The 24,148-nt window shown below is 48.5% G+C and overlaps 1 protein-coding gene across 1 annotated transcript in view; it reads right to left on the bottom strand.

The window, feature by feature from the left end:
* Nucleotides 1–284: 284 nt before the first annotated feature.
* Galnt15 (polypeptide N-acetylgalactosaminyltransferase 15) overlaps nt 285–24,148 on the bottom strand; it is a 35,048-nt gene continuing 11,184 nt past the window's right edge. Inside the window, exons 2-10 of the mRNA XM_051141736.1 lie at nt 20,993–21,159; nt 18,220–18,424; nt 14,419–14,586; nt 11,461–11,578; nt 9,801–9,995; nt 7,094–7,225; nt 6,618–6,722; nt 3,361–3,504; nt 285–464 (exon numbers count right to left, since the gene is read on the bottom strand). Of these exons, the coding sequence (XP_050997693.1) occupies nt 318–464; nt 3,361–3,504; nt 6,618–6,722; nt 7,094–7,225; nt 9,801–9,995; nt 11,461–11,578; nt 14,419–14,586; nt 18,220–18,424; nt 20,993–21,159 (1,381 nt within the window). The 3' untranslated portion in view covers nt 285–317. The remainder of the gene's footprint in view (nt 465–3,360; nt 3,505–6,617; nt 6,723–7,093; nt 7,226–9,800; nt 9,996–11,460; nt 11,579–14,418; nt 14,587–18,219; nt 18,425–20,992; nt 21,160–24,148) is intronic.

The following is a 24,148-nucleotide window of genomic DNA, read 5'->3' as shown; positions in this document are numbered from 1 at the left end:
GGCAGTGGTGGGTGCATGCCTTTGATCCCAGCACTCAGGAGGCCGAGGCTGGCAGATGTCTTTGAGTCCAGGCCAGCCTAGTCTACAGAGAAAGATATCCAGAGAAACCCTGTCTCCAAAACCCAAAACCAAAACAACAAAACTAAAACCAAAATAGCCTACAGTCAACGACATAAAAGTACAAGGAAAGACTTTCTGTTTTTTAAGGCACTTTTTTCCCTCTCCCACACCAGAAGCGCAGGCGCAGGGACTGACGCGCGACACTCCGGAGCAGAAACGTGATGCCGAGCATGCGCTTTGCTCTCTGTTGGCGTTACTCATCGTTCAGGCACGGGGTGCACCTGGTCGAACTGCCACAGCTGGCTGGTTTTACCATCACACTGTCGCAAGCACAAATCCTTATTGTTTGGCTGAACCCCGGCGTCCAAGCATTTCCCAGAAAGAATGTGGATGATCATTCCATCCTGAAAAGAGAAAGGAGGAGCTCAGTTCCTGACAACGTCAGAAAAGAAGGATATTTTTAAGATTTCTACTGAGTATTAAAAGACTAACAGAGGGGTATGAGCTGGCCTGGAAGGAAATGGTAGGCTTTTTAGTTAATAGAAAATGTAATTTAAATAACCCTAAAATTTAAATGTCACTCAAACCTAAGGGGTCATAAATCCAATTACTTGTATTGCCATTTGTTAGAAAGTTCTGGTCAGGATAACTCTGGTTGGGGTGTGTCCAGTCTTCCTGTTGTATTGTCAGAGTCACTGTTGGCATTCATGACTAATCCTGTAATTTGACATTGTGGCCACTGGCTTGCAGTATTGAGCAAGACTGGGCTCTCCTGCCAGTCTAATTAGACAAGCCACACGCAGGAGACATATGAAAGTTATGACTCAGCCCCACCAGATTCAATATTTACCCTAATACCTTCTTTTAAAGAAGAATTTTATTTCTTTACAAAATTAAAACAACTTCAGCTACAGTGTTATATTTTCTTACTGTTTATATTTTCCAAAATACAGACTGTTTAAAACGCACAAACGAGTTGTCTTTAGTATATTCCAAAATATTTCCGTCACTGCCAAAGGCACCACTACTTGTCTGCTCTTCCGTCCTCCCTCTAGCCGTTGAGGAGCACTAGTCTCCGTCTGTGGTTATTCTAGACATTTCAGATACATAGAATTGTAAGGTATGGCTCCTTTAAAACTAGCCTCTTTCATTTTGCAAGTTTTCCAGATTTATTCATGTTGAAGCAAAAACTAGTACTTCACTCCCTTTTCTTCTTTTTATTGTGGTTAAAAAAAAAAAAACCACCAAAACAAAGCACTTTTAAAGCATTTTCAATATTAAACTTTAGTAATGTTAAATGTATTAGTTTTCCATAACCTTTTATTGTGAAAAAAACCTCTCTATCATTAAGCGATAGTTCTTCCTTCCCCACCCACTGGTAACCACCGTTCACGCATCTAGGACTTTAACTGCGTTACATAACATGCACGAAGTGGAATGATACAGTTTTGGGGTGTGTGCGTGTGTGAATGCGTGCATAGGGGTGTGTGTGTGTGTGTGTGTGTGTGTGTGTGTGTGTGTGTGTGTGTGTATGTATGTATGTTATGTAATCGAGCCTAATGTCCTCAAGAGTCACCCTTGTTGTACCGCATGACAGGACTTCCTTCCACTTTAAGGCTGAGCAGTAATATTTCATCACCTGGGGTTACTTCTAGGAGGTAAGTAACTGTACCTTAGAGACGAGCTTTAGGAAGGATGTGTGTCCACATTTTATCTACTCAGCTGTAGGGACATGTTCGGTTTGCTTAGAGTGCTTTTAAGTTTATAAATAGTTCACCAAGAATAGTGCCTCCTGTCTGCTCTTCCAAAGGACCCAGGTTCAATTCCCAGCACCCACATGGCAGTTAACAACTGTCTATAACTCCAGTTCTAGGTGTTCTGACACCCTCACACCAATGCACATAAAATACAACTAAATAATTAAAAAAAAAAAAAAAAAGAATAGTGCCTCATTGTTTTTTCTAGCTGAAGAATACCTTTCATACGCACACGCACGCGCGCGCACACACACACACACACACACACACACACACACACCTTACTAGTTTTGCATACAGGCCCCAGGGCCTTACATTTAATGGGTAAGTGCACTAGGCCACTGAACTAAATCTGTCACATCTCATTTTTGTTTTTGTTTTTAGAGAGGGTTTCTCTGTGTAGCCTTGGCTGTTCTGGACTCACTTTGTAGACCAGGCTGGCCTCGAACTCACAGCGATCCACTTGCCTCTGCCTCCCGAGTGCTGGGATTAAAGGCGTGCACCATTATACCTGGCTCACATCTCATTTCTTAATGTCTGGAAATGCGCCATGTGTGATCGCTTGGTTTGGCAGCTTGTTGGGAACTCAGCTCTCAGCTTAGGTTTTCTGTGATGGGAGTTTCCTCTCCTAGTCCTATGACTCACCAGTGCAGAGTTCCTCTAACCATGTCTTCTTTACTCTCAGAATTTGATAAAAAGAAAAATGAAACTGTGTGTATCTATTTGTCTAGTGGTACCCTAACTCAACTCAGAAAGGACAGAGAGGGGGAAGCTACATGGAAACATATTGTAGTTGCAGTGATGATGGTGCTGAGACTGAGGGAATGGTGGCTAAAGAGACCCTCAACAGAGTGGAACAAGAGGAACTCACAGTCGGGCTAAGGTTCAGGGACCATCTTCTGATTGTTCTTTTGTGGCAAGGATTTGTCTCACAGTCAACTCCACAGACATGCTGCAAGACTGACCTCTGCCCTGTTCTGTACTGGGGCCTACTCATGCACCTAAATACTTTAATCCCCTATACCTCTGAGAAGGATCTAGAACATGTCAACAGGAAATATAGAAGTAAAAACTTCACAAAAACAATGAAATGTCCATAGTGGAACGTGCATTATAATGAAAATGACAGTGACATTTTTTTTTTTTACTACTTTAAAACATGTTTAGCCACTAAGCCATCTCTCCATCCTCAACAGCTTCATATTTACATATCAATGTCTGCTTATTTTAAATTTTGCTTTACATCACTCCTAAATCCACACCACTGAGGAGGTTGTTTCTGTAATGTGTTCCTCCATCCTACCTGTGATTCAAGCTAATAATCTGTGATGGTGTGGGGGCAGATCAGACTATATCCTGAGGCCAGGGACCAGAGACCCCAGTGTCAAGCCACCATGCTCAACAACAGACGTAGCATTGTGGAGAGCACCTGACATCTTGGAAGAGTCCAGGATGCCATGCTAACCAGGTCAGTCCGCCTGGAAATTCCAGCTGATCGGAAGCTCCTGGTGATCAGCTGGCATTTCCCAAATGGATTATTTACCTCCTGGAAGTCCCAGTGCTGTTGATGGATGGCAGGGCCTTCTTCCGTGCAGTTCTGCAAAATCACCTGCTCTCGGCTGACATCGAAGCACAGGTGCTGCGGACGGCCGAAGCGAATTTCCTTCCTGCTGGTGTGCTCCAGGTTCTGGGGTAGAGGGGACAGGCAGTTAGCATAGCCAAGGGGAGAGAAAAGAACACTGGAGGAGCCGAGTTCTAGGGACCATTTTCAGATTCTACAGGGACAGCAACAAGGCTCTTCATGGGCTCTGAAGACCCAGCATCTTGGCCTTTCTCGTGTTGGTATTTCCACACTTTGGCATGCCCCTGTGGTATTCTATTTCCTCTATACGGCTGCTTTAAAAGGCTGCAAGTGATGGGTGCACACTGCTGGAAGGGCAGGTGAGGGATCTCTCTGAGGCCCAGGTTGATTTCCTTCTAGGGACATCTTACCTGCCCCTGACTAATTTCCCTGCTGCTCGTGGAGTCTGCGGGTTTTGTAGCGCTACACTGTGTGGACCTTACAGAGAGGTTTAAACTGGGAGGCACCTGTGCTGACCAATTGGATGGCATGTTTTGGCAAACCCACCTTCTGTTTGTTCATACCAGATGTAGTCTGCACTGGTTTTTATATTAACTGTGCAACTGAGACAGGACTAGCATCATGGCACACAGCTCGTGCTGTCTCGTGGGCCCTGTGCTCAGAAAGCTTTCATGCTTTTGGTTCAAGCTATTTAGTTTATACGTTGCTGCCACTGTCTTGGAATTCTTAATAACTATCGAATTAGAGATATAACATCTTCCATTTGCACTAGGCCTGCTAATTTGCAAATTTGCCCTGCTTGAAATTCCCAAACTGCGCACTTAGCATAAATTTGAACCCTAAGCATATCTCAAGCAAGCTTGTGGGCAATTCTCGAGGGAGAGTAATGTTTTTCCTACTCAAAATCCCATCTGTGGTGGCAGACAACTTCCTTGTTGTTCCTCTTGGTCACAGGGAGATACTTTTAGTTCAGCTTTGCAAGGACAGATACCTCGTGATGGTCAAAGCTGGGTAGTGTGAAGTCTCATTTCCAACGTCATCTCTCATGAACTGAAGCTGGTCTGTCCTTGCTTCTCCCCGCCTGCAACCTGACTCCTGAACACTCAAGGTTGGTGGCCACTGATCCCAGTCACCTCTCAAGGAAGCCCAGCTCTCACAAATGGCTGTTTTCAGTTGCCACTTGAGTTTTTGGTTTTTTGTTTGTTTGTTTTTGGTTTTGTTTTTCGAGACAGGGTTTCCCTGTGTAGCCTTAACTATCCTGGATTTGCTTTGTAGACCAAGATGGCCTCCAACTCACAGAGATCCACCTGCTTCTGCCTCCCAAGTGCTGGGATTAAAGGCATGCACCACCACTGTCCGGCTGCCACTTGGGTTTGAGTTCTTGGATATTTCCCTTTCTTTCTTGTAAACTCAATGACCTGTGCATGGAAAGGGGCATTTCATATTCTTTTTATCCAGCATATATTTAGTTTTTCCCCAAGGGGTTGGGGTGTGTGTGTCCTGCTTACTTATTTTCCAATATTGCAGGCTCCATAAGGCCTCACTAAAAAAAAAAAAAAAAAAAAGCACAGAACAAATATTCTCTTTGTCGAAAGGGAGCTGCTGCGTTTCCTATTGCAAACAAAGAAACGGAGCCACAGATGTTAAAAAGCCTGTCAGGATTGCATGGGTTAAAAAGCCTGTCAGGATTGCACAGGGAAGGGAAACTTGATTCAGACCTGGCTCTAGACACCTGTAAAGCTTGGACAGTTGTCAGCCTGACATGTAACTTCCTCACTTGGCTCTTTATGTCCTCTCTTGTGTCTAATGTTGTGGTGTGAATGTGAGGTAGCTCCCATATGCTTCCCATACTCACCTCCCCGGCTTGTAGCCCTGCTCTGAAGGCTGGGGAGCCTTGGGGGTAGTGCCTGACTGGTGGAAGCAGCTCACTAGAGGCAAGCCTCTGAAGGCAATACACACCCCTGGTGCTGACTTGCTTTACCGGCTGCTCAGTCTGCAGCACGTGAGCAAGCTGCCAAACATCTCATACTCCTGCCACCGTAGACCAAGCCATGTCTTCCCCAAGCAAACTGAAATCCTCCTGAGACTGTGGGCTTAAAATGAATAAATAAATAAATAAAATCAGCCGGGTGCAGTGGCACACACCTTTAATGCCAGCACTCAGGGAGGTAGAGGCAGACAGATCTATACTTTGAGGCCAACCTGGTCTACAAAGAGAATCTAGGACAGCTAAGGCTACAACAGAGAAACTCTGTCTCAAAAACACCAAAACAAACAAACAAACAAACAAACAACAACAAAGCCCCAAATAAGCCGCCTTTTCATGTGAAAGCTTACTAATGTGCCTGGTAGGAATGCCCACTGGTATTTTAGGAAAGAATGGTAAAGTACAGAGAGACCAAGTGGATCCAGAGCCAACTCCTTCCCTAAGTATCCTCCAGGCCTGGAGCCTGCGCCCAGCACTTTAGGCTAGGACCAGCTTCCCACAGAGGCGTCCTAGGCTTGCATTGTAAGATTGGGCCCAAAATTTCCCATGGAGACACTTCTTCTTTCACCCCAGGCTCCCTGGCTCCCACATAACTGATGGTTGCTTTTATTAGGCAACTTTGGAGTATGATAGTTCAATTCAAAAGACCCCCATCACAGACCGAATCAGATCTGGGGCAAGCTACACTGAGAAGTTATTCAAGTTGTGAAGAGAAGTGGACCTCAGACTGCACAGCTTTCTGTTACCTTGGTCACTTATTCCTATGATGACAAAGTAAGTAAGACACACTCTAATGATCACAGCTACCTTCCTAATGGCCAAAGGGTCCACTTGCGCCTTAGCCCTTGCCCTAGCTTCATTACTTCCTTTCTACCCTGACTCTTGGACCCTTCCTCAACACTGGAGGATCTGAGGTGGGCATTTCTGGGCTGCTGGTTCTAGACACAGTTTCCTCATGTGTCAGAGGCAAGGGCTGGATAGGCAGTCCCTTCGTTCCTTCTAGCTGAGATGCTCCATTCTTGGATGCTGATCCAGGTCTAAGGTGAGGATGGTGTGGTCAAAACCCTGACAAGTCATTACAGTGGGGGCCATGGCTTGTCAAGGGTCAAGGGTCATGGGGCCATGGGGCCATGGGAAGGAGCTACTTTGAAGGGAATTGAAGGGCACCCTAGGAAACAGCACCCACTTATAAGTCAGGATAATATCCATCCTGGGAAGCATCACCACCCACCTGTTGCGGCCGGTTGTTACTGCAAGGAGCCAAGGTCATGGGGCAGCCCAGGATGTCCCCTTCTGCTTGGCAGTCTGCACAGAAGCCAAGTCCGGTGTTGTGGAGCTGAAAATGGACATCCACAGAGATGTGAATCTGACCTCCACTGTGGAGATGTCTTGAAGCAGGCTCTAATCTCCTGTTCTTTCTAGACCTTATCGCAGTGTGTGTGGTTCAGTCACAGAGAGCTGGGTCAAGGGAAATCCATTTATCTTAAGACACAAGCTTCTGGGAAAGAGTCAGGTCACGCTCTTTATCGTGAAGGGATTTGGCATGGGTCGTAGGGAGGCATGCTGCCTTCCTCAGGCTGTCAGGGAGGCAGGGAAGGGGAGTCCAAAGGCCTCTGGGACCCTACTGAGCCTGGAACTGGTTGCCTAGTGTAAAGGATGAGTGTCCTTGTTGTGGAAGGGGACCCTCACCCCCAGGCCGTGCCTTGCCTTTCCAGAGAATCTGGGCCTACGCGCAGATGGATACAGCTCCGGGTAGACATTGGCCAGAAACCAGTGGAACGTCCGGCATCCCAGCCTCCTTTGCAGCTTCAGGCGCTCTGTACAGTCTGGCTTTGCAACCTGCAGGTTGGAGAAGGGCATGGGGAGTAAGGCCAGGAAAGCTTGTTTCGCCCCCCAAATTCACACAGTGGCGGGGAGGGGAATAGAGGCGGATGTGAAGAAGTGGCAGCCTTGGGACAGAGCAACCACATGTCTCAGGATTGCAAACAGGAGGAAGGGTCCTATGCGAGAGAGGGTTAAAAGGGAGAGTCAGTTTTCTTCTCTGGAGAGAGGTGTGGAGCCAGCAAGACCGGAGGCAGCACAACTCCTTCTCACAGACCCTTAAATCTTTAGCCTACAAAGACCATGCTGTCCAGTCCATAAAGGCTTTCCTCTGGAGTGGGAAGGAATGATGGACTCTGTACTGGGTTGTACATGGGTCTCACAGAGGCAAAAGCTGGTCCAGAGTCAATGGAGGTGAAGTCAGATGGGAAATTGGAGGGTGGGGAGTGAGGAGAGGCAAGTTGGTTTTTCTCTCTCCTGCGTCTCAGTTTTCTCCATGGATGAGCCATTCATTTAGACCATATTGGTCCCTCTTTTTGATGTTCTCCTTTGTAACACAACAGTGGGAAGATGAACACTAGTTTAATGTTTTAGGCTGCATTGGTAAGATAGGAGGAAACCCAGATAGAAGGTTAGTATAACTTTCCTGGGAGAGAGAGGCCTTGAGAAGCGGTTGAAGGCTGGAGAGGTGGCTCAGAGGTTAAGAGCACGGGCTGCTCTTCCAGAGGATCCGGGTTCCACTCCCAGCACCCACACGACAGCCCACAGCCGGCTGTAACTCCAGTTCCAGGGGATCTGATGCCCTCTTCTGACCTCTGCAGGCACCAGTCACACATGTGGTACATGCAAGCAAAACACTGATACACGTAAAATAAAATAAATATACCTAATTTTTTTTTTTTTAAAGAAAGAAGGGTTTGGAATAACCAAATGTGGAGAAAGGTGCGTGGGAAAGGAGGGAGAAGGGAATGAGAAAGGGACAGAAAGCAAGATGGCAGGAAGGCGATATCCATGTCAGAGTTCCACCTTGGTGGTCTCTGATTTTTAGTCAGACTCAGAGGGGCCCAGCAGGCTGTAAATACTTTATGTGCTGTGATGGGCTGACTACATCCAACATGCTGTGTTCTAATGAGCTTGTCTAGTGGAAGGCTGGCCTGGATACATCAGAAGCCTGGATATACTTACTTATTTTTTATGGGTTCTTTATAAATGAAATCTGTATTGACATTTTTTAAAAAAGGTCCTCTGAAAGCAAAGAAAAATAGTAACTTGACATCCATTATGAGAAAGGTAGAAGGGAAAGGGGAGAGGAGAAAGGAGAGAGGAGAGAGGAGAGAAGGGGGGGAGGGAGGTTGGTTCCAGCTCTTTGGTGCTCTATAGAACTCTGGAGAAGAGTGCCTACTCCCCACTGTCAACTGGTTAAAATCTAAAATTTTGAGCTCAACCCTCAGAGGCTTCAGGGTCTTCCTCCAGCGCCTCCTCTGGTGGCTGAGTGGCCCCCTGTTGCCATAGTTGAAGCATAGTTCTGGGGTGTCTAGATTTAGGATTAAACTAGGATCCTGAGGAGACTTGCCCTTTGATCTCTAGTTCCTCTCTATAAACCCAAGCCAGAAGCTGCAGTGGTGGGGTCCCTCCTGTGTGTAAAAGACAATGCTTGGACTCACTCAGGGGGACCCAGAGGGAACTCTAGCTACCTAAACCTTGGGGCTGATTGACTTTTTTGTGTCATCTCCCATTAAAGAGACAACAGATAGAAGTCCAAGGAGCTTTGAGACTTGTTTTGGGGGCTGATCTCCTGTAGGGAAGGGGGTGGATCTGGATAAAAAGAAACAAAATCCTGAGGGTCTCAAGAAAAGGGGGTGGTGGGGCTTCTGCCTGGCTCACCCTCATCTGACTTTCCCTGCATGCATTGGGCATGGGTGTGTCTTTCTGAGGACCCTGCCTTTGCCTATGCTATCCAGCAGTGGGCTTGTGAGGGACTAGTGGGAGCAGTTGCCTGACCATACTGGTCCTTTGGGACTCTACATGGAATGTAGCAAGTGAAATGTCAGCCTGTGGCTCACAGCAGATAGTGCGTGCGTGCGTGCGTGCGTGCGTGCGTGCGTGCATGCGTGTGTGTGTGTGTGTGTGTGTGTGTCCACAGGAACTGACCAATAGTGAACCAAGAGACATTTAATTATGCGTTAAAAATTCTCAGCTTTTCTGTGGCTTTTTGATTCTTCATATTTATTTTTGTACTCAGATCCGTTCTTTGTCTTGGGTGGTCCTTAACCCTTGGTCACCACTCAGGATGAACGGACCCTCAGAGATGCAGCTCGTCCTTTATCTGGGCCTACCTCCCCTTGGGCCCTACCTGTGGTGGAAGGTTTCATCCAGTTCATAGCTTCCTATAGCAGTCTGGGAATTCCAGGCTAAAGTCAGCTGTGATGCTCCAGGGAGGTGCTGGCAGGGACAAAGGACAGCCCCACCAGGAGAAGGGTCACTCCAGAGGGCCAACGCATGGAAGCTCAAGCCACATATAAGAGAGTCCCCTTGGCTGACTTGAAGCAGTTAACCTTATGTTGGCCAAAGACCTCTACCAGCCCTTCCTTACCTTGCTCAGGGTAAAAGCCTCTGGGATGTGTCTGTAGAAGGTTTCTTTGAAGGGCCCTAGCCAGGTCTCAGCAATGCGGACCTTGTTCCTCAAGATGACCTCAGGGTCAGTCCTGGAGCTGGTATCTTGGCTTTGGTAGATGTGTCCCACTCGAGAGCAGGGAAGGATCTCAACAGAGCCACCACAGAGCCAGGCCTGTCACAGAAGGAGAAGGTGAGTGGCTCTCTGTCTGTGTAGCTGGCAGAGCACCAGGAAGTCCTAAGTCAGAGCGAGCAGTTCAAATCCTCAGAGTGCAGGTCCCAGGTCTGAGAGTGTGGGCAGCAGGGCAGCAAGGCGGGAGGGGTAGAGGGCAGTTGCAATGGCTGACACCCATGCAACTGCCTGAACATGCCACCTGGGAACATGTGCAGAGTCAGTGTACAAAGCAATTCAGGGGTCAGCACACCCACCTACCAGAGAATGCTTTTCTAGGGAAAATATGTCTGCAGTGGCTAGGAAATTTCTAAAAGCCAGTGCTGTCTTTTGCTGCAAAGAGAGCATATATGAAACCACACCCCGCATTACTCTTCTTTATTCCTTCTAGAAGCTTCTCCCAGCTTCCCACTGCTCACTGGACAAGAAGCCTTTATACTATACTTGGTGACAGAAATTATAGTTGAATAATGCTGGGACAAGCCATGGTTCAAGAACTAAAACCACAGGAGACAAGGGGTTGTCAAACAGCTGTGCCCCAAGATACCTCAGAGACCTCAAAGGGCACCGCAGACATTTTTCACTTGCTATGTCAGAGAAATAGCAAACTTGGACATTGTGCAAACCACGAGGATGCTATAATTCTCACGTCCACATTAGATTGGTCTGTCCATGTTAGATGGTGGACATCTTTGCTGGGTTGGGTTTTGGGCAGTTGGTATGACTAGAAGACATGACAGTGGCTGTCCAGCATGGCTCCCAGGACAGAGAGGCTGAGATATGCCCAGCAGGCCCTAAGTCAAGAGACTACCAAGTTGTTTGGATGGGACCAGTCAGTGCCAAGGGTGGTTTCACATTTGGCTGTTGTGTGACATAAAAGATTCCCAAGACCAGTGGTTTTCAACCTCCCTAATGCTGCGACCCTTTAATACAGTTCCTCATGCTGTGGTGACCCCCCCCCCACCCCCGCCAACCATAACATTATCCTGCTGCTACTTCATAAGAGTAAGTTTGGCTATTATGAATGTTAAGGTAAATATCATATTTTTTCTGATGGTCTTAGGCAACCCTGTGAAAAGGTCATTTGCCCCCCAAGGGAATCAGAATACAACAGGTTGAGAACCACTGCCCTAGATGCTAAGGGTGCCATGAACATAGAATGTACCAGAAACTCTTGAGTTCACTGCACGGAGATGTGAATAACTGAGAGCACACCCGCTCCTGATGAGGATTTTGAAAGTCAAGTTCACAGAGGAGGCTGAGAGCAAAACCAAGGTAGGTTACAAGAGACATGGCCTGGGGGGAGAGAGGAGCAGGGAGGTTTGACATACCTTGTTGCAGTGATCTTATAAAAGTTGCCTACAACTTTATTCCCAACACCTGCCCCCTGACCATCTGCACCAAGCAAGCTGACTACATAAAGGGCTCCAGAGATACCACCCATGCTCACCATGGGCATAGGACCTACCTTGAAGGACATCTCAAGATCTTCACTACCCTGCAGTGACAGGAGAGGGTCATAAGCTCCGGTGTTTTGGAAGTAATGTCTGTCCACAGCCATCACCTCTCGGGGTACCACAGGGCTCCTGCACAGAGAAGCCAGAAAAGAGATTGCAGTTTGACCCCAAGTATAGAAACAGGGCCTGAGTGGGGCTTCCCAGAGGCAGGTCCAGTGAGGGGGACAGCCAACTCTGGGCTCTGGTGAAGCTCAGCGTTTGGAACCACAAGACTGGAGCAGAACAAAAATGTTTGAGATTCAGACATTTTATAAAGAGAGCTGGGGGCTGGAGAGATGGCTCAGTGGTTAAGAGTGCTCTCTCTTTTAGAGGACCCAAGTTTGGTCAAGCACCCATGTCAGGCTGTTCACAACTGCCAGTGACTCCAGCTCTGGGCAACCTGATGTCTTTCTTCTGGCCACCTATGTCACCTGCACACACAACATGCCCTCACACAGACACATACATAAAAATAAGACCGAGGATTAAGAGGAACTAGGCTTACTGGGGGGCCTTTATATCTTGTCCTCAGGTCTTTTTCTATAGAAAGGACCAGTGATTCCCTTGAGTCCTCTTAGAGAGATGTCTGAGAAAAAGACTTTAGTTAAAATAAGACACCCCAAGGGAGGCAGTTGCCAGGCCCAAAGCAAAAGCTATATAGTCAGGCTCTTTTATGGCCTGAGTCTGAAATGGCTGCCATGGATTCATGTTTTGAACACTCTGTCCCCAAATTGTAGTACTGTCCTGAAGGCTTGGAGCCCTCAGGAAGTGGGGCCTTGCTGGGAGAAGAAGATTACTAGAGTGGGCCTTTGAAGGCTACACTCATCCTTGGCTCTGGCCTAGCTTCCTGCCTGACCAATGGGACCAGGCCACCACCACCACCACAGGCACCTGCGGAATTGACTGCACCATTCCTGCTGTCATGCCTTCCTGCAGGACAGGCTGAGCCCTCTGAAACCGGAGCTAAAGCAGACTGGTCCTCCCTTCATCAAAGGGAGGAAAAAAGCAACAGATGCAAGCTCCTCCCTCTTCTTCTCTCGCCCGCTCCTACTTTTCTTTTCTCTTGTCATCTATTCTCTCCACAACGTTAAGATGAATCTAACAGGAATTCTGGAAGTAGGTAGGCCCCCATCTCCTGGGGGAGGGGGAAATGTACATGGCTTATACATGCAGAGAATGAGAAACTCCAAGGAAGGAAGTTGGGGTTGAAGTAGCAGTCCTCAAAATGGTACCACAACAAATGAGGCGTGGTGGCGCACGCCTTTAATCCCAGCACTCAGGAGGCAGAGGCAGGTAGGTCTCTGAGTTCAAGCCCAGCCTGGTCTACAGAGTGAGTTCTGGAACAGCCAGAGCTACATAGTGAAACCCTGTCTCAACAAAACAACAACAACAACAAGAGTGTTGCATAGAGCAGGTCATAGCTAGAGAGCCTTCGCACAAGGACTCTTTCACTCAAAACAGATGTTAATGCAGCCGAACTCTGGCTGTGCTTCTGGATTTAAGTGGCTCAGACTTCAGGCTGTCTAATGGGCAAGGAAGTGATCATAAGATCACCAGCTTCAAGGTATTAAAAATGCTAATTCATACAAAAACGCTGCAAATCAGAATTGCAATGATTAGCTACTTAATTATCTGTGGGGTTTTGATGAGGCGTGTTACCTCTCCAAGTTTGATTTCCTCACTTTTAATTGGGATAAAATCACCATTCACAAAACAACGGAAAACCAAACCCAAAAAACAGCTCACAACTGAGCCTGTGGGAATTAAACTAAAAGGTTGCATACAGTGCCAGGTGCTGCACACACGGTATTTTAGATACTAGACGGTGCTGTTCTGAGCTCATTATTCTGCTCTGGAATGTGTAGAGCTGTTGCTTTTTCTCTGTTGTTTGCTCGTTTGCCTTTGTTTTGTTTTTTGAGACAAGGTCTCACAGTGCAGCCCAGGCTGACCTCGAACTCATGATCTTCCCATGGGATGACAGGTATACGCACCGCCAGCCCCTGGCTCAGAGCTTTTGGATTTTAGAAAGGGCCACACATACCTGACACATTGCCTTTCAGCTTTGGTGGTGCTCTGTGAAGTGCACTGATATTTCTTTAGTCAGCGCAGAACTACTCTCAGAGCAGGCTCTGCCAGCACGTCAGTCCAGGGATACTGCTGCTGCCCGGGGCATTATGATAACATCCTTGATTTTCAGAGGGCTTTGGATTCGTGGTTATCAATAGCAGACTATGGATTTGTACCAGGCACCCAGACTAGTATATTAGGGAAGTCCCTGGGTTTAGGAGCTCCCTGCCCTGGATTTATGTCATTGCGATATTGGGAGTTTAATGGGTTTGTGTCCTGGGCACAGTGAAGTAGAGATAGCCAGCCTGGCAGAGATCTTCCAGAGGTCATGACCCACAGAGCTCAGAGAATAGCTGTTGTTTTACACACTAAATTTGAAGTGGTTTTTTTTTTTTTTTTTCATCAGAAAAATTCTTTTAATCTACTCAAAAGAATTGTTGAGAAAACAAACAAAAAAATCAAATCAACAACACAGGAGTGGCAACTGTCAAAGTTGGATCTATCTCGAGATGTATAATGTGAGAGCATTCAGCCAGCTAAGTCTTCCTTTTCGCTGAGCCAGGTCCTGTGACCAAGGAATTTTCTGTGTTACCTGGGGTCAAGATCAGCTCAAGTTCTTTCATGTTCTCGCCCTGGGCACCCATGGAGGCTTCTGGACGAGCTCACTGGACTCCATTGATAGCACAATGGTAAGCAGCATTGTAGCTTGATGGATGCTTTGGTTTTATGCTCTCGGCTTGCGTGGTTTTCACAAGCGCCTCATGTGCTAGGCCCTGCCATCAGGAAGCTGGGACACAGGTAAAATGGCTTGCTGTCCAAGCGTGGAGGAGCTCAGGGAAGGGAAGGCTGTGGCAGGGCCTCACCTGACAGGGCTGATGGGGGATGGCAGGGCCTTCTGCTCCTGCTCCCCCAGGGGCTCCCATCGGAAATCCAGCTTCCAGTCCAACACCCCTCGCTGCAGCTCCTTGGACGCAGAGTACTGACGCATCTTCCAGTCAATCACATCTATGACAGGAGACACCACTCGGCTCCTGGAAAGAACTGAGGGTCAAACAACGAAGCCACTCACTAGCTGGGGGCAGAAACGAGATCTGTGTCATGTGTGGCCCTGTGCAGCAGCCGCAGGCCACTCACATCTGCTGGCCTTGAAGCTGCTTTGTCCCAGGTAAGACTATCGATTTAAAAGAATTAATATGAAAAAGAAAAGATGCAAAAACTTTTAATATTTTTTGTGTTGATTACATACTGATATACTTGGCTTACTAAGATACATTATTAGAATTAATTTCATCTGCTTTTGTTTTTCATTTTTCAAGACAGGGTTTCTCTGTGTAGCTTTGGCTGTCCTGGACTCACTTTATAGACCAGGCTGGCCTCGAACTCATCACGATCTTCCTGCCTCTGCCTCCTGAGTGCTGGGATTAAAGGCGTATACCACCCCACCCGGCTGTTTTTGCTTTATGACATGACTTTTAATTAAACTCATAGTCCAGGTTGTATGGCTCTGTGCCATATCTGGACTCGCGGTGCCTCAGGCAGGGCCCAGGGCAGCTGATAAGTGGGAAATAACCTGGGATGGTACAGTCTTTTGCTTCTTCCTAGAGACTGCCTTTCTTCTAGAGGCCTTCTTATTTAGCGGTGTCAGGCATTAGAGTGGGCAGACAGCATAGAGCAGCTGGAAGCTGGCTATGGTGGACACCCTTGGCCTTCTACATGGATAATTTATAGGTAGGCTGTTGTCATCAGCATCCCAGGACCACCCAAAACCATTTGTTTTTTGTCTAGAGTTACTTTGTACAGTTACAGGGACTGTGCACCCCTCAGCCCCAGAGAACACCTCACATGCTGTACATATCATAAAACTGCACATTTACTTTTATAATTTTTAAAAATAAAATAAGACACTAAAATGTCTTACTCCAAGCCTGGAGATGGCTCGGCTATTAAGAGCGCACTTGCTACTCTTTCAGAGGATCCAGGTTCAGTTTCCAACACTCATGTCAGGCAGCTCACAGCGGCCTTAACTTCAACCCCAGAGGATCTGACATTCTGCTCTGCCCTCTGTGGTTATTGCACACTTGTCTCTGTCTGTCTGTCTGTCTCACTGTCTGTCTGTCTGTCTCACTGTCTCACTGTCTGTCTGTCTGTCTCACCGTCTGTCTGTCTGTCTCACTGTCTGTCTGTCTGTCTCACTGTCTCACTGTCTGTCTGTCTGTCTCACTGTCTGTCTGTCTGTCTGTCTGTCTGTCTCACTGTCTGTCTGTCTGTCTCACTGTCTGTCTGTCTGTCTCACTGTCTCACTGTCTCACTGTCTGTCTGTCTGTCTGTCTGTCTGTCTCTCTCTCTCTCTCTCTCTCACACACACACACACATACATGTGCGCGTGCACGTGCATTTGAGGAAAGTAAAGGATGGTGAGGAATAAACAATTCAAATAAAGTTGCCATATGGCTAGGGCCAGGCCTAGTTCATTGTCAGGATCAGAGAACGAGGGCTGATAAAGGATTCCAGACCCTTTGGCTGAGGTGTGGCAGAAGCTATGTCTTTTCAGAGCAGCTGGCTGGTTGCCACACTGTCCCCTCTATACTCCCACTGCACCTGGGTAATGAAAGCTCCTGGAGATTTTTCCTCCTTTGGCGACACTGGGTCCTCATCTGATGACAGAATGTTTAGGCCAGAGAAGCTTTGCTTTCACTGAGCTGTGGTGTGATGTGGTGCTGTGTGATGCGTTGTTGTGTGGTGTGGTGTGGTGTGACGTGACATAACATGGTGTGGTGTGGCATGGCACGGTGTGAACAGTGCCAGGCATCTCAGAAGAGCGGGTGGGACTGAGTCCTACACAAACTAGGAAAGGGGAGCCTAGACTTGCCCAGTTCTCAGAGTGTCACTGGGCAGTGTGTCCAGGGAAGGGAACTCAGATGGCGGAGAGGGGGTTTCTTTCAGGTTCCAGATGAGCTGGAGAAGCGGGCCTGAGGAAAGAGGGTGAGGCGAAAGCCATGAAGAGGCAGTGGGAGGATAACAAGATGGTGGAATCTCAGAGAGCAGTGGGCATGTGAGGAGAAGGCCCCAAAGATAGCAAAGCCCCAAGATCAGAGGCTCTGGGGGAGGCGTAAGATAGACGAAGACAGATAGGAAGGGGTGGGATCAGACACTACATGTTACAGTGGAGGATTGTGGGGGTCCTACTGTTTCCCTCTCTCTCTCGGCCTACAGTGAGGACTATGGCGCTTTGGGATGGCACTATGTGAGAACCTGACACGAAGGAGGACATACATGTTTAACATGTCTCAGCACTAGGGCGGGAGAGGATCCTCTCTGACTGACTTCAGTGGTTCCTAAGAAAAACCTACACTCAGCCTGACCAAACACCTGTCCTTCACACCTTTTGTACACAGCATCGCTTTTATGAGCCCCAGCTGTCCTCCTCAAGAAACAGAAGCAGGAGCACCTGCCTGAACCACTCAATGGGGAGGGAGGGGCATCTCGGAAGAGTCGGGCACAAGACAACAACATTATTTAGTCCCCAAATATCTTCTACAACATGAAACCATGAGGCAGGGCAAAGTGATCTCCAAGGGATCTCTGTTACACCAGGGTAGGGATCAGACAAGGAATGGTCCAGAAAACTTAGGATCGACAAGGGCTCCAGGATTTTAGGAGAGCTGGCACAGGGACCTGAATCAAAGATGGCCTCCTTGAAGGCCTGGTGAACTTTTCTTGTGCTCAGTGTGGTGCTAAACTTAGCACACTTCTCCTTTCCTTATTGGGATGTGGACCAAGAGCAGGCAGAGGTGTTCATCATGGAATTGGGACAAAGAGATCTGTCTTGGTTCAGGATTTTTTTTTTTTTCTTTCTGTGTGATCATCCTCAGCTTCAAACAAGGCCAACCACAGAGTGCAAGAATAGGAGCCATGAGGTCTGTTTCTCACAGCTCCATCTGGCTGGGAGCCAGGAGGTGCTACTGTGTCTTAGGCCTGCTTGAGTGGCAGGGGTGGGGAGTGACGGAGGCCCCTCCCCACACTCCTAGGTGAGCTCCTTACCAAGGTCAGGTTCCCTAAAAAGGATATTCATATTGGGGATTGGGGGAAATGACTGCTAGGCCAGGCTGAGGAAGTGTTGGAGATGAGAAGGAGGGAGTGGGGAAGGCAGCATGACAGGGGTCAAAGCAATTCTTTGGGTTTCAGTAGGCCCTCTCAACTCCCACATTTTTCTTTCTTATTGGCCTGGCTTAGACCATTACCCTGTATGTAATGCAGAGGAGCAAAGAAAGTTGTCAAGAAAACTAGTGATGGGGTAACCTAGTGTCTTCTCCCTGGGCATGGGTGACCTGTGGTCTAGGCTAGTTTAGAAATTTGTTCCCCCATGGTGTGTTACAATGACAGGCACGGTGTGTGCAGCCCTTGTTGGGCAGCCTGACGGGACTGGCTGCAGTTGAATGTGGACAGAAGCTCTTCTCAAGGCTGGAAACCCTCTGGCCTCTCTTCCAACAGGAACTCCCCACATTGCTTACAAGGCTCAAGCATCAGTAAGCCCCAAGGGATAGACAGTGGATAATGGAGACCAAGGTGCTTCTCAAGTGGTGGGTGGGCACTCTGGTCTCAGAGTGACTGCACCTGTGCAGCTTCCCCCCTGGCTGTGCACATCCCAGGGGGGAACGAATTACCTGTCATCGGCTATTCTGCTGAGGAGGGGCTCCAGCCATCCAGGGTGGCACTCACACTGGGCATCCATGAAGACCAGCACATCCCCTGTGGCCCTGGTGGCCCCCAGCATCCGGGCCCCAATGGTACCAAGTCTCTTGTTGCTCCTGAGCAGCTTCACGGCCTCCAGCTTGGTCACATATTCACTGAGAGCAGACTTCAGTTGTTCTAGAATTGACAGGGCCCTGTCAATGGGGCGGGGGGGGGGGGGGGGTCACAGATGCTAGAGCAATCAAGACTGTGATGAGTGTTACAAAGATCACTCCCTTAGAGCCCACCGTGAGCACTGGATTCCGAGCCTCCATGTAATATTGAATGGTGGTCATTTCTAAGGTTTGGGATGGCTTACGGTTCCATCTATTAACTGGAGGGATGGAGTGGAAAATCAGACAAGGAGAAGCTTTGCAAATGATCTCCAGATGAGAGTATACACCTCAAGAAAACCTCCCCTTACATTCCAGCTTCAGGCTCTCTCATCAACAGAACCCAGCCTAAGACAGTGGACAATGGGGTTGAGAACAGAGGGGTCGTGAAACTCTGGCAGCTGGGGGCACCACTGAGGTATTTGTTGTCTCAGAGGTTATCCTCCCAGTGGCAGTGTGAGTCTGAGGAAAGGAGGGAGAACTCAGGGCTGCTTCTAGCTGTGTGCTTTGGGAAGATGCGAAGGCTGTGGCGGAGCTGCCAGGCAAGGATGCAGATGCCCTCGGGTAGCAAAGGCTGAAGCTGAGGACTTGCGAGGCAGCCTGTCTCAGTTAGGTGTCTGCTGTGGTAGAACATAGTGACCAAAAGCGACTTGGGAAGGGAAGGGTTTGTTTCATCTTAGAACTCTCGGCTCATAATCCACTGCTGGGGGAAATAAGGGCATGAGTTCACGGCAGGAACGGAAGCAGCCCAGCAGCTGACAGGAAGGGACCCGGGGCTGCTCTCTGGAGGACTCTGCCTCAGCTGGGACCCTAAGAGTCTTTAGGGACTTTTTTGCCCAGCCCACTGCCTCCCCATCAACCTCAGCAAACGCTGCCCAAATGTGCCCTGTGAACCCCACACAATTTCAGTGCCTCCAGCTGCTCTGACCCTCTGCTGTGGCCAGGCTGGCAAATTCAATATGGGAGAACCCCAAAAATCACACCAGAGGTTCAGCCCCTCCGTGCTACCCTCCCTTATTAGAGAGGTGCTGCGCAGACCTCAGCAAGGGCTCGGCCTTCCGCCCAGGCCCGCCTGCTTTCCCTTGAAACCAAAGGGGGGCTGCTAAATGTCATTGAGTTGAGCAAGAGTGGAGAGCTTTGATCCCCAAGGGGTTCATGCAAATGTAGGTGCTCAGCATCGCTGCACCTGAGTGCTCATCATAGCTACAGATACCTGGGCACATCCAAGGCGTAGAGACCCTGGGGTGATCGGTGAGGGCACTGGCCGTGGAAACAGGGCTCCACACGGGGTGGGCTCTACTCCTAAACCATAGCCCAGCCCTTTGTTTGCATCTTTGTTTTCTTTTTGAGATTATAAATTACAACGTTTCTCCCTTTCCTTTTCTCCCCCTAAACACTCCCGTATACCCCTTCCCACTCTCCTTCAAGTTCATGGCCTTTTTTTTTTCCACCACTAATTATTCTTACATATCTATCTGTCTGCCTGCCTGCCTGCCTGTCTGTCTGTCTGTCTGTCTGCCTGCCTGCCTGCCTGTCTGTCTACCCATTTCAAGATATAACTTGTTGAGTACATATAATGTTATTTGTATGTATGTTTTCAGGGCTGGCTCTTAAGTATTGAACAACCAATTGGTAAATTCTCCCCTGGGGAGGACTACCTCTCCTGCTCCCAGCTTTTCTGTTACAGTTTTTTTTTGTTTTTGTTTTTTTGTTTGTTTGTTTGTTTTTTGTGGAGCATTGGGGCTTCTTGGGCTCCCCCCCCCCAACCCAGTTTGGCAAGTTCATTATTTATTTTCTTTGAGACAGAGTCTCAATATGTAGCCCAGGCTGGCCCTGAACTCACAGATATCTGATTGCCACTGCCTCCAGAGTACTGGGATTAAAGGTATGTGCCACCACGTCTAGCTCATATTTAAACAATTTTTCATACAAGTTCTCATTAAATCGTCCAACCTGGCCTTGAACTCCATCTGTAGTACAGGCTGACCTTCTCAAACTTGTGACTCCCCTGCCTCAGCTTCCTCAGTAGCTGGGATTACAGCCTCCCACTTATACCCCACAGCCACAGTCTGGGTTTTTAACAAGTCTGTCTCGGGAGCTCAGAAAATCAAAGGCTGAGACCCACTCGCTTGGAGGTCGCCAGGCCCTTCTCTGCTTCTTCTGTTTATGCTGCTCTTGTCCTGAGCACCCTGCCAGGCGAAGCATCCGAGCACATCCTAGTCTGGGGTCTGGGCCCAGCTCTGCCTCGCGTAGCCCGACTCAGCTCTGGTCCTTTCTCATCTTTGGTCTTCAGTTTTCCCCTCTGGACAGGAGGCAAGTTTGCCCAGCACCAAGGGGGCATTGAGCACCCATGTAAGAGTCACCTTCTTTAGACACTACATCTTGGGGCAAAGCTAATAGGGTGAGGGGGGGTGGTCAGAGCCTGAGGAAAGAGCCCCAGCAGAATCAGACTGAGATGACCCTTGCCAGTGGCCTCTCGGGTCTAACCGCTCTTAGGAGTTCCCTGTCCCAGGACTCTTCCTCATTGCTTTCCCTCCTCCCTTCTGGCCCATGGCTAGCCCCTCCCAGTGACCCAGAAGCCAATTTCAGTTACCTTGCTGGCTGAGGTCATCTACCAGGATGATTTCCTGCAGCAAGGCCCTAGGTGCTGTGTCCAGGATGCTGTGCACGGTTCTCAGTAGCATGGGCCAGGCCTCGTTGTGGAAACAGAGGATGACGCTGGCTGTGGGCAGGCCACTTGTGAAGTGCTGCTGCAGGCATCTGTGGGGAAAGGGTGTCAGGGAGCCTTCAGGAGGAGACTGCAGAGAAGCCAGCTGCTCCTCACTCTTGGAGCCTGGCTGCAGCCGAGGCTTCCTCCCAGTTCAGTGGCCACACAGAAATCCCAGCACACAACACAGATGCGCTTTCTGGTTCTCAATCTTCAGATCACAAGAGCTCTGCTGAAGCCAGCCCTCCTTTGTACTTGAGGGGAGCTGGCCCCGTTCATTGAGATGGTGGGAACGGATGACAGTGTCCCCATCTCAGATAACGGAACTGAAACGCAGCAAGCAGGCCAGGCTCCTCTAGGCAATATCAGTGGTATCCATCTTCAGAATTGCTGGGTGATTTCTGCTTCAGCCATTCCTGCCTGGATTCCCTAACTTACTGTGTTGCCTATACCCTAGGGACTATGTGAGGCCCTCTGCCTGACTTGCTGTCGTGGAGGAAACTGTGGTAACAGCCTGACTCACAGAGCGGCAGGGTACTCACACGTCACAAAATAACCCTCCTAAAGTGAAACTTCTTTTGGGGTCTCTCCTCGGAGGGAAATCAGAGCCACCAGTCTGGGCTTGGACCCATCGGAGGGACACAGTCCCCCCAACGCTGCTGAGTGTCCCTCTGCCCCGTCTGTTTCTCACCAGGATGGACACTTTTAGTAAGCAGTAGTGACACTTAAGACAAAGACTGGTGGAGGGACAGCTGGCTCTAGGTAAGTACCTAAGGCATCATAAACTAGCATGGGATGGGGTCGGGGTGGGGCAGGGAGCGGCAGTGAGATGGCTCAGCAGGTAAAAGCTAGTCACTAAGGATCCAAGTTTGATCAGGGCCTGAGCTCCATCCCCAAGGTCTACATGATGGAAGGAGAGGCCTGACTCCCCTACACTGTTTTCTGACTTTACGTGTGTGTCTTGTGGCACGCCCCTGCACCCCACGGTAAATAAAAAAGTGTAACTAAAAAAAAAAAATTTTAAACAGTAGGATATTTTGTTAGTTAATAAATTTCTTTCCACAAAGGATTTTAAGTATTTAATCACAAGAAATACATACAGCTGGGTTGGAGACATAGCTCGGTTTAGGGTTCTCACCTGATGTGTGCAAGGCCTTGAATTCCAACAACCCAGGACTGGAAACGGAGTACAATGAAACGGCGTGAAAATGGGGGGGGGGCGGGGGAGAATCCAGGGAAACAGAAGAATGTATGCGCGTAAGCCATATGGTTTCCTAGAGTGAATGTGAAATTTGATTTTGAGATTCCTGACAACCGAGGTTTTTTTTTTTTTTTTTTAAAAAAAAAGGCGTATGCCTGATGGGAGGACATCTGTCTGAGAAGTCATATCTGCTTTAGTTTGTAACTTTTTATTTTGCAATAATTTAAGACCCCACCCCCACCAAAAAGTTGCAGGCACTGTACAGACGGCTGTGCTTCTGTCCGGGTCATGACCCCTTACACAGCGCCACAATGATCAGAGCACTGTGGGCTCTGACCTTGCTCAAGACGTGACTCCACAGACGTTATTTAGATTTTTACCAGCATTTACACATCACACTAGTTTCTAAAAGAAACTCCTAAGGGCTTCAGAAAGTCCATAAATGGATGGTAATGTCCTTGACATCATCCCCACGATAAACAAAATAATGTTAAGACAACATATCTAGAGGTACCAGTCTTCCCTGTGAGGTTTTGGGAGGTACAGGGGTCATTTGTGTAGCTGGTGAGTGGCAGGGCTCCAGGACTTGGCAGGAGAGGCAGTGGCTCGCTAGGGAGGGGACTGAGAATTATACATCTCTTCATGGCCTGCGTTCTTGTTCCTAGTCTGTGCCACATGGGAAGCCAGTGCTGTGTGGGGACTGTGGACCAGGCTGCTTCAGCCAGCATGCCTTTCCAGCCAAGACAGACTCCATTCCATGAGCAGGAGCCGATAGAAGTTCAATGTTTGTCTTCCTTATAGTGTGTGTGTGTGTGTGAGCGCGCTCGCGCGCGCGCGCACTCACATCGGCACATGTGTGGAGGTCAGAGGACAACTCACTGGAGACAGTTCTCTTCTACCATGTGGGTTCCAGGGACTGAACAGGTCTCTGGGCCTGGCAACAAGTGGCCTTAGCTGCTATGCCACTTTGCTAGCTTCTCTCACTGTTCGGAAGTATCAGTTTCCTCATTTTAAAAATTAGGACAATGTTCCCCCTTGAGCCTTGTGTGGAAAAAAAAAAAAAAAAGAAGAGTACAAATGCTCTACCATTAGTTCTGTAAGCCACGGTTTATATATATGTATTTAATGAATTAGTTTGTCAGTGCTACATCGAGCGCACTTACTTGGTAAGTGCTCTCCCACTGAGCTCCATCTCCAGCCCTTATTTATTTATTTAGATTGGTCTTACTATGTAGCTCAGGCTAGTCTTGAAGCCTCTCCGATAACGGGTTCAACATGGTTGGTGAGTACTGCTGTCTTTATCAACTGCTCTGTAGCACGGACACCCGCTGACTTGTGTCTGGCTTCCCGTCTGTCTCCTCATCTTGAGCATGCCAACAGATGTCACCTCAGAGCTTTTGTGAGGAACAAGTCTGGCAAAGTGCTTAGCGGCAAGCCATGCACGGGGCAATGACCCCCACGGAGAAGGCAGCCTTTCAGGTTTAGCTCTTTCAGACTCCTCTTGCTGTGGATTCCACAGCCCTGAGCTATGAGAGTGTTGAACAGTCAGGCCACTGACTTCTCTCTGACCTTCCAGAACATTCTCTGTAGCACAGCAGCCTTATTCAGGTCACTGCACTGGAGCTTTGTTACTTCCCAGCTGTGCAGGTGACCCTAGACTTGTCACTTGTTTAGTTTCGGATTGCCAGGGGTTCCTGAGGAGAACAACATCACCCACTTACAAAGCTTGCTATGGAGTTAAAGGGCACTAGGAAGAACACTGCTGCCACTAATTATCTACAGACACACCTCAACTACAAGAGGTACCACAAAGGTCCTGTCAATCTGGAAATACAGCGTTA

The sequence above is a fragment of the Acomys russatus genome, chromosome 3 (assembly GCF_903995435.1).
Source record: "Acomys russatus chromosome 3, mAcoRus1.1, whole genome shotgun sequence".
Lineage (NCBI taxonomy): Eukaryota > Metazoa > Chordata > Mammalia > Rodentia > Muridae > Acomys > Acomys russatus.
Note: the sequence above shows the minus strand (reverse complement) of the source record. Positions and strands in the feature narration are given on the sequence as shown.